The following is a 13,200-nucleotide window of genomic DNA, read 5'->3' as shown; positions in this document are numbered from 1 at the left end:
CTTCTGTCCCACGCCTTCTCAGCAGTCAGCGAGGTTGAGCCGTTGCTAGTGGATATGACCTGGTTGCTACTGCCGCAGCAAGACCATCCCGCTTTGCGGCGGGCTCTGGTGAACACCAGTAGCCTCTTAGAACCGGTCCACTAGCACGGTCCACGCCAATCCCTCGCTGACACAGAGGATCCACTACCTGGAAGCCGAATCGTGACAGTAGATCCGGCCATGGATCCCGCTGAGGTGCCGCTGCCAAGTCGCTCAGCAATCGCAGCAAATTGCCCAACAAGGACAGCAGCTGTCGCAGTTGACCGCCACGTTACAGCAACTTCTGCCTCTGCTACAGCAGCAACCATCTCCTCCGCCAGCTCCTGCACCTCCTCCGCAGCGAGTGGCCGCTCCTAGCCTCCGCTTGTCCCTGCCGGACAAATTTGATGGGGACTCTAAACTCTGCCGTGGATTTTTGTCTCAGTGTTCCCTGCATATGGAGATGTTGTCGGACTTGTTTCCTACAGAACGGTCTAAGGTGGCGTTCGTAGTAAGCCTTCTTTCAGGAAAGGCCTTGTCTTGGGCCACACCGCTCTGGGACCGCAATGATCCTGCCACAGCCACAGTCCAGTCCTTCTTCGCTGAAGTCCGGAGTGTCTTCGAGGAGCCAGCCTGAGCTTCTTCTGCCGAGACTGCCCTGTTGAACCTGGTCCAGGGTAATTCTTCAGTGGGCGAGTACGCCATCCAATTTCGTACTCTTGCTTCCGAGTTATCATGGAATAACGAGGCTCTCTGCGCGACCTTTAAAAAAGGCCTATCCAGTCGCATCAAGGATGTGCTGGCCGCACGAGAGATTCCTGCCAACCTGCAAGAACTCATCCATTTGGCTACCCGCATTGACATGCGTTTTTCTGAGTGACACCAAGAGCTCCGCCAGGAAAAAGACTTAGATCTCTGGGCACCTCTCCCACAGTATCCGTTGCAATCTACGCCTGGGCCTCCCGCCGAGGAGGCCATGCAAGTGGATCGGTCTCGCCTGACCCAGGAAGAGAGGAATCGCCGTAGGGAAGAAAATCTTTGTCTGTACTGTGCCAGTACCGAGCATTTCTTGGTGGATTGCCCTATCCGTCCTCCACGTCTGGGAAACGCACGCACGCACCCAGCTCACGTGGGTGTGGCGTCTCTTGGTTCTAAGTCTGCTTCTCCACGTCTCACGGTGCCCGTGCGGATTTCTCCTTCAGCCAACTCCTCCCTCTCAGCCGTGGCCTGCTTGGACTCTGGTGCCTCTGGGAATTTTATTTTGGAGTCGTTTGTGAATAAATTCAGCATCCCGGTGACCCGTCTCGTCAAGCCGCTCTACATTTCCGCGGTCAACGGAGTCAGATTGGATTGCACAGTGCGTTACCGCACAGAACCCCTCCTGATGTCTATTGGACCCCACCACGAAAGGATTGAGTTATTCGTCCTTCCCAACTGTACCTCTGAGGTCCTCCTCGGTCTGCCATGGCTCCGGCTTCATTCTCCCACCCTTGATTGGACCACCGGGGAGATCAAGAACTGGGACTCTGCCTGCCATAGGAAGTGCCTCTCCCCCCCTCCCAGTCCCGTCAGGCAAGCCTCTGTGCCTCCTCATGGCTCCCGTCCTTGTGTCACCCTGCCCCGTGCCAGGCTTCGCCCTCTGCCCTCCCTCCCCATTCCCACTCCTGCTGTACTGCCTGCCGTTGAGGAAACCCTCCAGTCTTTCCCGGTGTCCTCATCCCAGGGGAGGCAGTTACCGGACAAAGAAAAGGGGAGACCTAAGGGGGGGGGTACTGTTACGCCTAGCGCTCCGGGTCCCCGCTCCTCCCCGGAGCGCTCACGGCGTCTCTGTCCCCGCAGCGCCCCGGTCAGTCCCGCTGACCGGGAGTGCTGCACTGTCATGGCCGTCGGGGATGCGATTCGCACAGCGGGACGCGCCCGCTCGCGAATCGCATCCCAGGTCACTTACCCGTCCCGGTCCCCTGCTGTCATGTGCTGGCGCGCGCGGCTCCGCTCTCTAGGGCGCGCGCGCGCCAGCTCTCTGAGACTTAAAGGGCCAGTGCACCAATGATTGGTGCCTGGCCCAATTAGCTTAATTGGCTCCCACCTGCTCCCAGACTATATCTGCTCACTGCCCCTGCACTTCCTTGCCGGATCTTGTTGCCTTGTGCCAGTGAAAGCGTTTAGTGTGTCCAAAGCCTGTGTTACCTGAACTTCTGCTATCCATCTTGACTACGAACCTTGCCGCCTGCCCCGACCTTCTGCTACGTCTGACCTTGCCTCTGCCTAGTCCTTCTGTCCCACGCCTTCTCAGCAGTCAGCGAGGTTGAGCCGTTGCTAGTGGATACGACCTGGTTGCTACTGCCGCAGCAAGACCATCCCGCTTTGCGGCGGGCTCTGGTGAACACCAGTAGCCTCTTAGAACCGGTCCACTAGCACGGTCCATGCCAATCCCTCGCTGACACAGAGGATCCACTACCTGGAAGCCGAATCGTGACACTGGAGAGTTCTGAAGCGGCCAGGAATTAGTCCAGATCTAAATCCCATTGAACACCTGTGGAGAGATCTTAAAATTGCTGTTGGGAAAAGGCGCCCTTCCAATAAGAGAGACCTGGAGCAGTTTGCAAAGGAAGAGTGGTCCAACACTCCGGCTGAGAGGTGTAAGAAGCTTATTGATGGTTATAGGAAGCCACTGATTTCAGTATTTTTTTCCAAAGGGTGTGCAACCAAATATTAAGTTAAGGGTGCCAATAATTTTGTCCAGCCCATTTTTGGAGTTTGGTGTGACATTATGTCCAATTTTTTCCCCCTCCCTTTTTTGGTTTAGTTCCAATACACACAAAGGGAATAAACATGTATATAGCAAAACATGTGTTACTGCAATCCTTTTCTGTGAGAAATACTTCATTTTCTAGAAAAATTTCAGGGGTGCTAACATTTTATATGTATGTATCTTGCACATTTTTTTCTCCACCGTGACTTTAGAGTAGACAAGAGGAGGTGGTGTTACAAAGTGCCCTAAATCTGTCATGCATAAGCAAAGGCAAAGCAAAAAAAAAAAAATCACTTTCCAAAGACAACAATGAAAAATCTCCATCATAGTGTTTTCCAAACTGTGTCTCCAGCAGCTGCAAAACTACAACTCCCAGCATGCCTGAACAGCCTTTGGCAACAGCTGGAGGCACCCTATTGGGAAACACTGGTGTAGTCTGAAATCCACTTTCTGTCCCTTCAGAAGCTCAAACTGTTGTTCTGCCTCCCCCGACTGCTTTACACTGCAGCTCTTCTCCATCACACCATAGTTAGGCCCTTTTCAGACTGGCCGTCTGGCTCCCCTTGTTTGTTTTTAGCCTTTAAAGACCGTTAGCAAGTCTGGAGCACAACGGGCAACAACGGGTCCCGACAGATCTGATTGGCTGTCCAGGCATGCTGGGAGTTGTGGTTTTGCCACTGCTGGAGACAGCTGAAGGGCAGCAGCTTACAGAAAGTAGGAGAGAAGTAGGAGAGGAGAATCTTGGGAAATGTAGTCTTTTATGACTCTGCTTCTACTTCCATGCATGCAAACAGAGGGTACTTTGGGAGGTAATAACATGACAATTGCTGAATCGATTTTCACCAAAGACATCTTGCTGGATAGGTTTTTACAAGATCTATCAGATAGGTAAAGATATTTTTAAAGTATCAGTGCTGCATATCTCCTTTAATAGAGGGATTTAGGATAGGCCATCGATATTTAAAATATTTTTTATTGGACTATGCTAAAGGGCCTGTAAAGTGAGTGTAGTTCATAATATACTGGCTGTACATTTGTTCTTATGTCATTTTCGCCCCAATATTTCGTTTTAACAGCATACACAATTACTTGTCTCTGATGTCTCTGATCTTCCCAGGTTGCAGTGTGTCGAGACCTGACATGACTAGTCAGGTGTGCAAAGGGAGCCAGTCCTACTTCAATGGATGGAGCGACAGAGAGATAATTTTGCAAAAGCTGTAGGCACCCTGATTAGAAAACACTGATCTTTTGAGCTGCAATAGGTGTGTTGGCTAATGTGTGAGAGGGAAGAATGCAACTTCACACTTAAAAGCATGGAGCTATGGGATGTGTAGTTTAAGACACCAAACTCCAACAGGGAATACCAGTTCACAAAAAGGTATGTGCTACACTTCTGCCCACACTGGGCACCCCACCCAATGTTGTTCTTTAGGAAGGGCATATCAGTTCCATGAAATGGCCAGCAAACTGAATTTCAATCCATCTGAAAATGTATAGTCAAAATTTAAAAAAAATTGGTCCAATGACAAGGCATCCTCCTACAAAGCTGATCTGTTGCCTTTTGTCAAGACCATTGGGGCCAACTTGAAGTAGAATATTGTTTATCAGTATTAAAGTCCATTCCTCAAAGCATTCAGACATCATAAAAGTGCAAGGTGCAACAAAAAAGTATTAGATGGGATTTGTTTTTGAGGTCTTTATACCATATTTTATTTCCTCAACATTAACTTATTCTATATCATTTCCTATATTTGATGTGAAGAAGCAAATGGCATGAATAAAATAATTTACTTGTATTTGCCTGAGGTATGGTTCATAAAGCTAAAATACTCAGCCATTAAGGGTTCGTTCCCACACGGCTTATAGGCAGCGTATTTCCGCAAAATTTACGGCAGCAGCGGGAAATACGCTGCGTATTCCTTGCTCACTATACACACAGGGCTTTCTGGCAGCAGCCCTATGTGTGCAGTGAGTTTTGGAGGCGGAGCCGCGCATCACAGTCACACCAGCAGACAGCTCCGCCTCCAAAACTCACTACACCCATAGGGCTGCCGCCGGAAAGCCCTGTGTGTATAGTGAGCAAGGAATACGCAGCATATTTCCCACTGCTGCCGGAAATTTGGCGCAGCGTGAAATACGTTGCATATACGCCAGGTGGGAACGCACCCTTAAACTAACAGGTTTCCCCATATCAGTGACTAAGTCAGGTGAACATCCCTTGTGTTTGTATTGATCCCATCATTTCTGTTAGGGGCTGTAACACCTCAGCTCTAGTGATGAGCGGCATAGGCCATATTCGAATTTGCGATATTTCACAAATATATGAACGAATATTCGTCCTATATTTGCAAATTTAGCATATTCGTTAACTTTTTTTCCATGCAAAATTCGTAATGAAATTCACCAAATGCGCATTCGCGATTATATCTTTCAACTAACTACTTTCCTATTGGTTGCTAGAGATGTTGCTAACCTCTTACAACTGTATTTGCATCATTCTCATTGGCCCACAAGCTAAAACAAGGTAGGGATCAGTGCCCTCTGGAAGTGCCGATATTTGCAAATTTTTTGCATAATCGCCTTTGGATCACAAGCTGGAAGCAGGGAGGGATGATCACTTTTATTTACACAGTACACATCATTGTGATGTGTACTGTGAAGAAAAAAAAAACACGAATATTCGTCATAACGAATATATTTCGCTATATTCTAAATATTCGTGAAATCGCGAAGTGCCGATACTCGTGATAAAAATTTGCTATTGAAATGTTCGTGCTCAACACTACAAGTCAGCTCCTTATCTTTATTCTTGTAGCAGTGAAATGTTTTTTCACACAACTATTACTTCAAGCAGAGGCAACACCGCTGGAATAGAACTGGAATAGAAAATAACTTACTATAGCAGTGTTTCTCAACCAGTATGCCTTCAGCTGTTGTTCAACTACAACTCTCAGCATTCCCGAACAGCATTTTGCTGTATGGGCATGCTGGGAATGGTAGTTTTGCAATAGCTGGAGGCACATTGGTTGGGAAACACTGTACTAGAGCAATGTGGATAGGTTTGTATTAGATCTCTAGAAGCATAGATATGTGTAGGACACTGCCATCTACTGTACAGAAGTAGTATCTCTCTCTCTACTGTCATAAAGTGTAAAGGTATTATAAAGGTAAACAAAAAAGTTTCTTATTTTATTTCTAGCAAAAAGCTGTAGGTCTTGAGTAGAGATATGAAAGGAAGTGTCTGAAGTTAACAGATGTTTTATTACAAACTTGGACTTAAAGGGGTACTCCACTGGCCAGCGTTCGGAACGAAATGTTCCGAATGCTGTTTTCATGCTGCGGGGGTTGGTCACGCCCCTCGTGATATCATGACCACGCCCCCTCAATGCAAGTCAATGGGAGGGGGCGTCACACCCCTCCCACTGACTTGCATTGAGGGTGTGTGGCCATGATGTCATGAGGGACGTGACCAACCCCCGCAGCACGAAACAGCATTTGGAACATTTAGTTTCGAACGCTGGCCAGTGAAATACCCATTTAAGAGCCTACAGTATTTAGTCACACTAGTTCCCACAACTACAGTGTCTGCATGCAATTGAACAATATCTGTAGGACACTGATCTAATCTATGGTATATGGACATATAGGGCTATTTTATCTAGACTGCTACTTAAAGACATACCTCTCTCTTCCATACCGGATTGACTGTGTTGCATATTATCTTTGATCTTTTCTCTTGGCCATGGTGAGGGAGTGCAGGAAAGATGCTGTGTTTTCCAGGCTGGATGGATATTTTCAGATATGGGTCTGGGTTGAAGAACATCCCCTTTTTTAAACCTAGAGCTTGGAAGTCTGAACATGCAATAGATATGAAAACAATGTGTTATCAACCATGGTATAAACAATGTAACAGGAATTTAAGTACAAATATAGAATTAATAAATGCTAACATTATGTCCAAATATTGCAAATGGTGACCATTACTGTTCTCACCTAGTATCCCTAAAGGGGTACAGCAGTAAAAAGTAACTTATCCCATATACACAGAATAGCGGTTAGACAACCCCCCCCCCCCCCCCCTGATCTCCTGAATGGGCCCCTGCTGGCAGGAGCATGTGCTGGTGGAGTGCTGTATTCGGGCATCTCAGGCGCCCCCATAGAAATGAATGGAGCATGTGACAACCCCCAGCACACGCTTCTCTCAGAGAGCCAGGGCTGTTCAGGAGATCAGAGGTCTTTAACTAGGCCACAAAGATACTGTATGTGCATGACTACTATGTACATTAGTATTTCATATATTATGCTAGCAGAATATACTAAATGCTTTACCTGACAAGAAATCGGATTCTCTGGTATACTGACCATACTGACATATCTGACCATAATGAATGAAGTATTTCCCTTCCAAGGAACTTTTACACAGTGACAGAAATAGCCCATTGACATAGCCTTTGCATGAATGAATTGAACAATACAATGTATCTCTTGGTTGCTAATACCATGCATGATGTGTAAGCCTTAATGGGTTATTATTGCGTTAAAAAACCTGTCCTTTTTGTGCAAACAATTTGAATCCAGGTTTGCATAAAAATGCAAATAGTAATAATGCACCCTGTTCCCCCTAAATAGTAATAATGATCCTCTGCCCCCATATAGTTAGAAGGCCTCCTGTCCCCCCATATAGTAATAATGCAACCCTGGGCCCCCATATAGTTATAAGGCCTCCTGTGCCCCTAAATAGTAATAATTTCCTGTGCCCCCATATAGTTATAAGGCCTCATGTGCCCTCCTATAGTAATACTACCCCCTAGGCGCCTATACTAATAATATCCCAGTGTGGTCAAACAGAAGTAAAAATAAAAAGAATGCTCACCTAGTCTCAGTTCTTACCATGAATAAAGCTGCCATCTCTCTCTTTAGGCCTCCAGCCTGTGAGCAAAAGGGACTGAATCCCCAAGCAGGCACAATGATGTCATCTCGGTGGCACATAGGCTACAGGCCTAAAGTGCTTGTAGTCAAGTTAATCTGGGAACATACTGTGTTTAAGTGGATGTATCCCCTTATATTGTTTTAGTAATTAAAACTAGATATTATTTTCTTTTTATCTGTTTTTATTTTCTGATTGTAGATTTTTTTTAATTATATTCTTTTTATACTATATTTTCTGTACATGGTTATTACAGTTGCCATCTTGCCTATTATGTACATATGATGACACAGATTCATCAACCTGTTTCAGACATAAATTGTCTGATTTGTTAATCACAACTCAGCTTTCATATCTTAAAAAGCTGAGCTGTGATTGGTGGATATGGGCAGACCACACAAGCTTTTGTCTCAGACAGATTGAGAAATCTGGGCCATTCTGTTCCTGTTTCCTTTTACTACAATCCTGCCTGTGATGGTAATAATAAGTGATTTTTACAGAAAAATAAGCCATAAATAACTAACAGATGGTCACCACATCAAAAAGATACATGGGATGCTACATTTGGTATATTTATACAACTGGCATATCAAAAAAATAAAAATAAAAAAAAACACAAATCTTTGTGCATACCCAAAATATGAAAAAGAAACAAGAAAAAAATTGCTTTTTTTTTGTCACAAATCCACCATAGAATCAAAATGATTTAGAATTAACTAAAGGAGGAATGTGTATGATAATATTATACTAGCAAAATTAGTTTAGTATTATTAAACTAGATAAATACCGTAAGTATAGTAATATCAAACCTTAAGCAGTGCCGTATATACTAAGCTAATTAAATAAATAATAAATCACTTTATTGATGATGGATGTGATGTAAGTAAATATTCCTATGTCATATTATTTGAGACGCTGAAGTCCAAATGATAAAGTAAGGGACCTTTTACACTAGCCAGCGTGCAAAGAGAAATATGGGCCAATCTTAGTGATCGGCTTGTATGCTGAGCCCTCACAAGGCTCAATTAATTGTGCGACCACAATTCATCATTACCAGCCACATATCCTCTTTTTACACAGGGCAACTGGTGGCAGATAACAAGATTTTATGAGCCACGCAAAATAGCACATCCAAATAGCAATTTTACACAGGCCGATTATAGGGAACGACCGTTCCTAGGAATGATCATTTACCCGATACCCGGGTACTCTGAAGTAAAAAATATATTTTCAAGTGGGACCAGAAATTTATAGAAGGAGATTTCTCATTCTTTTCAAATGTATGGCTTTTATATGACATTTTTTTTTTTTACTTACTTTTGCTTACATGCGACCTATTTATCAAATAGTCGCACGACCTTGATAAATAAATCACACGTGTTACGCCGAGCGCTCCGGGTCCCCGCTCCTCCCCGGAGAGCTCGCTTCACTCTCCCCGCGGCAGCGCTCCGGTCACGTCCTCTGACCCGGGGCGCTGCGATTCCGCTGCCAGCCGGGATGCGATTCGCGATGCGGGTAGCGCCCGCTCGCGATGCGCACCCCGGCTCCCCTACCTGACTCGCTCTCCGTCTGTTCTGTCCCGGCGCGCGCGGCCCCGCTCCCTAGGGCGCGCGCGCGCCGGGTCTCTGCGATTTAAAGGGCCACTGCGCCGCTGATTGGCGCAGTGGTTCCAATTAGTGTGTTCACCTGTGCACTTCCCTATATCACCTCACTTCCCCTGCACTCCCTTGCCGGATCTTGTTGCCTTAGTGCCAGTGAAAGCGTTCCTTGTGTGTTCCTTGCCTGTGTTTCCAGACCTTCTGCCGTTGCCCCTGACTACGATCCTTGCTGCCTGCCCCGACCTTCTGCTACGTCCGACCTTGCTTTTGCCTACTCCCTTGTACCGCGCCTATCTTCAGCAGCCAGAGAGGTGAGCCGTTGCTAGTGGATACGACCTGGTCACTACCGCCGCAGCAAGACCATCCCGCTTTGCGGCGGGCTCTGGTGAAAACCAGTAGTGGCTTAGAACCGGTCCACTAGCACGGTCCACGCCAATCCCTCTCTGGCACAGAGGATCCACTACCTGCCAGCCGGCATCGTGACAGTAGATCCGGCCATGGATCCCGCTGAAGTTCCTCTGCCAGTTGTCGCTGACCTCACCACGGTGGTCGCCCAGCAGTCACAACAGATAGCGCAACAAGGCCAACAGCTGTCTCAACTGACCGTTATGCTACAACAGTTACTACCACAGCTTCAGCAGTCATCTCCTCCGCCAGCTCCTGCACCTCCTCCGCAGCGAGTGGCCGCTCCTGGGATACGCTTATCCTTGCCGGATAAATTTGATGGGGACTCTAAGTTTTGCCGTGGCTTTCTTTCCCAATGTTCCCTGCATCTGGAGATGATGTCGGACCTGTTTCCCACTGAAAGGTCTAAGGTGGCTTTCGTAGTCAGCCTTCTGTCCGGAAAAGCCCTGTCATGGGCCACACCGCTCTGGGACCGCAATGACCCCGTCACTGCCTCTGTACACTCCTTCTTCTCGGAAATCCGAAGTGTCTTTGAGGAACCTGCCCGAGCCTCTTCTGCTGAGACTGCCCTGTTGAACCTGGTCCAGGGTAATTCTTCCGTTGGCGAGTATGCCGTACAATTCCGTACTCTTGCTTCAGAATTGTCCTGGAATAATGAGGCCCTCTGCGCGACCTTCAAAAAAGGCCTATCCAGCAACATTAAAGATGTTCTGGCCGCACGAGAAATTCCTGCTAATCTACATGAACTTATTCACCTAGCCACTCGCATTGACATGCGTTTTTCCGAAAGGCGTCAGGAACTCCGCCAAGATATGGACTCTGTTCGCACGAGGCGTTTCTTCTCCTCGGCTCCTCTCTCCTCTGGTCCCCTGCAATCTGTTCCTGTGCCTCCCGCCGTGGAGGCTATGCAGGTCGACCGGTCTCGCCTGACACCTCAAGAGAGGACACGACGCCGTATGGAGAACCTCTGCCTGTACTGTGCTAGTACCGAACACTTCCTGAGAGATTGTCCTATCCGTCCTCCCCGCCTGGAAAGACGTACGCTGACTCCGCACAAGGGTGAGACAGTCCTTGATGTCTACTCTGCTTCTCCACGTCTTACTGTGCCCGTGCGGATGTCTGCCTCTGCCTTCTCCTTCTCTACAGTGGCCTTCTTGGACTCTGGATCTGCAGGAAATTTTATTTTGGCCTCTCTCGTCAACAGGTTCAACATCCCGGTGACCAGTCTCGCCAGACCCCTCTACATCAATTGTGTAAATAATGAAAGATTGGACTGTACCATACGTTTCCGCACGGAGCCCCTTCTTATGAGCATCGGATCTCATCATGAGAGGATTGAACTTTTGGTCCTCCCCAATTGCACCTCGGAAATTCTCCTTGGACTTCCCTGGCTTCAACTTCATTCCCCTACCCTGGATTGGTCCACTGGGGAGATCAAGAGTTGGGGGTCCTCTTGTTCCAAGAACTGTCTAAAACCGGTTCCCAGTAACCCTTGCCGTAACTCTGTGGTTCCTCCAGTAACCGGTCTCCCTAAGGCCTATATGGACTTCGCGGATGTTTTCTGCAAAAAACAAGCTGAGACTCTACCTCCTCACAGGCCTTATGATTGCCCTATCGACCTCCTCCCGGGCACTACTCCACCCCGGGGCAGAATTTATCCTCTCTCTGCCCCAGAGACTCTTGCCATGTCCGAATACGTCCAGGAGAATCTAAAAAAGGGCTTTATCCGTAAATCCTCCTCTCCTGCCGGAGCCGGATTTTTCTTTGTGTCCAAAAAAGATGGCTCCCTACGTCCTTGCATTGACTACCGCGGTCTTAATAAAATCACGGTTAAGAACCGCTACCCCTTACCCCTCATCTCTGAACTCTTTGATCGCCTCCAAGGTGCCCACATCTTCACTAAATTGGACTTAAGAGGCGCCTATAACCTCATCCGCATCAGAGAGGGGGACGAGTGGAAAACGGCATTTAACACCAGAGATGGACACTTTGAGTATCTGGTCATGCCCTTTGGACTGTGCAACGCCCCTGCCGTCTTCCAAGACTTTGTCAATGAAATTTTTTGTGATCTGTTATACTCCTGTGTTGTTGTATATCTGGACGATATCCTAATTTTTTCTGCCAATCTAGAAGAACACCGCCAGCATGTCCGTATGGTTCTTCAGAGACTTCGTGACAACCAACTCTATGCCAAAATTGAGAAATGTCTGTTTGAATGCCAATCTCTTCCTTTTCTAGGATATTTGGTCTCTGGCCAGGGACTACAGATGGATCCAGACAAACTCTCTGCCGTCTTAGATTGGCCACGCCCCTCCGGACTCCGTGCTATCCAACGCTTTTTGGGGTTCGCCAATTATTACAGGCAATTTATTCCACATTTTTCTACCATTGTGGCTCCTATCGTGGCTTTAACCAAAAAAAATGCTGATCCCAAGTCCTGGCCTCCTCAAGCAGAAGACGCCTTTAAACGACTCAAGTCTGCCTTTTCTTCGGCTCCCGTCCTCTCCAGACCTGACCCTTCCAAACCCTTCCTATTGGAGGTTGATGCCTCCTCAGTGGGAGCTGGAGCTGTTCTTCTACAAAAAAATTCTTCCGGGCATGCTGTCACTTGTGGTTTTTTCTCTAGGACCTTCTCTCCAGCGGAGAGGAACTACTCCATCGGGGATCGAGAGCTTCTAGCCATTAAATTAGCACTTGAGGAATGGAGGCATCTGCTGGAGGGATCAAGTTCTCCTGTTATTATCTACACCGACCACAAGAACCTCTCCTACCTCCAGTCTGCCCAACGGCTGAATCCTCGCCAGGCCCGGTGGTCTCTGTTCTTTGCCCGATTTAATTTTGAGATTCACTTTCGTCCTGCCGATAAGAACATTAGGGCCGATGCTCTCTCTCGTTCCTCGGATGCCTCAGAAGTTGAACTCTCTCCGCAACACATCATTCCACCTGACTGCCTGATCTCCACTTCTCCTGCCTCCATCAGGCAGACTCCTCCAGGAAAGACCTTTGTTTCTCCTCGCCAACGCCTCGGAATCCTCAAATGGGGTCACTCCTCCCATCTCGCAGGTCATGCGGGTATCAAGAAATCTGTGCAACTCATCTCCCGCTTCTATTGGTGGCCGACTCTGGAGACGGATGTTGTGGACTTTGTGCGAGCCTGCACTATCTGTGCCCGGGATAAGACTCCTCGCCAGAAGCCCGCTGGTTTTCTTCATCCTCTGCCTGTCCCCGAACAGCCTTGGTCTCTGATTGGTATGGATTTTATTACTGATTTACCCCCTTCCCGTGGCAACACTGTTATTTGGGTGGTCGTTGATCGATTCTCCAAAATGGCACATTTCATCCCTCTTCCTGGTCTTCCTTCTGCGCCTCAGTTGGCTAAACAATTTTTTGTACACATTTTTCGTCTTCACGGGTTGCCTACGCAGATTGTCTCGGATAGAGGCGTCCAATTCGTGTCTAAATTCTGGAGGGCTCTCTGTAAACAACTCAAGATTAAATTA

General features: G+C 47.4%; 1 protein-coding gene across 5 annotated transcripts in view; it reads right to left on the bottom strand.

Moving 5' to 3' along the window:
- The window catches only part of HECW1 (HECT, C2 and WW domain containing E3 ubiquitin protein ligase 1), a 341,519-nt gene that overhangs the window by 129,087 nt on the left and 199,232 nt on the right, over positions 1-13,200 (bottom strand). For all 5 annotated transcript variants that reach the window (XM_056520523.1, XM_056520524.1, XM_056520526.1 and 2 more), the window contains one exon: positions 6,453-6,622. In XM_056520523.1, the coding sequence (XP_056376498.1) occupies positions 6,453-6,622 (170 nt within the window). The remainder of the gene's footprint in view (positions 1-6,452; positions 6,623-13,200) is intronic.

Source organism: Hyla sarda, chromosome 5, assembly GCF_029499605.1.
Source record: "Hyla sarda isolate aHylSar1 chromosome 5, aHylSar1.hap1, whole genome shotgun sequence".
Classification (NCBI taxonomy): domain Eukaryota; kingdom Metazoa; phylum Chordata; class Amphibia; order Anura; family Hylidae; genus Hyla; species Hyla sarda.
Note: the sequence above shows the minus strand (reverse complement) of the source record. Positions and strands in the feature narration are given on the sequence as shown.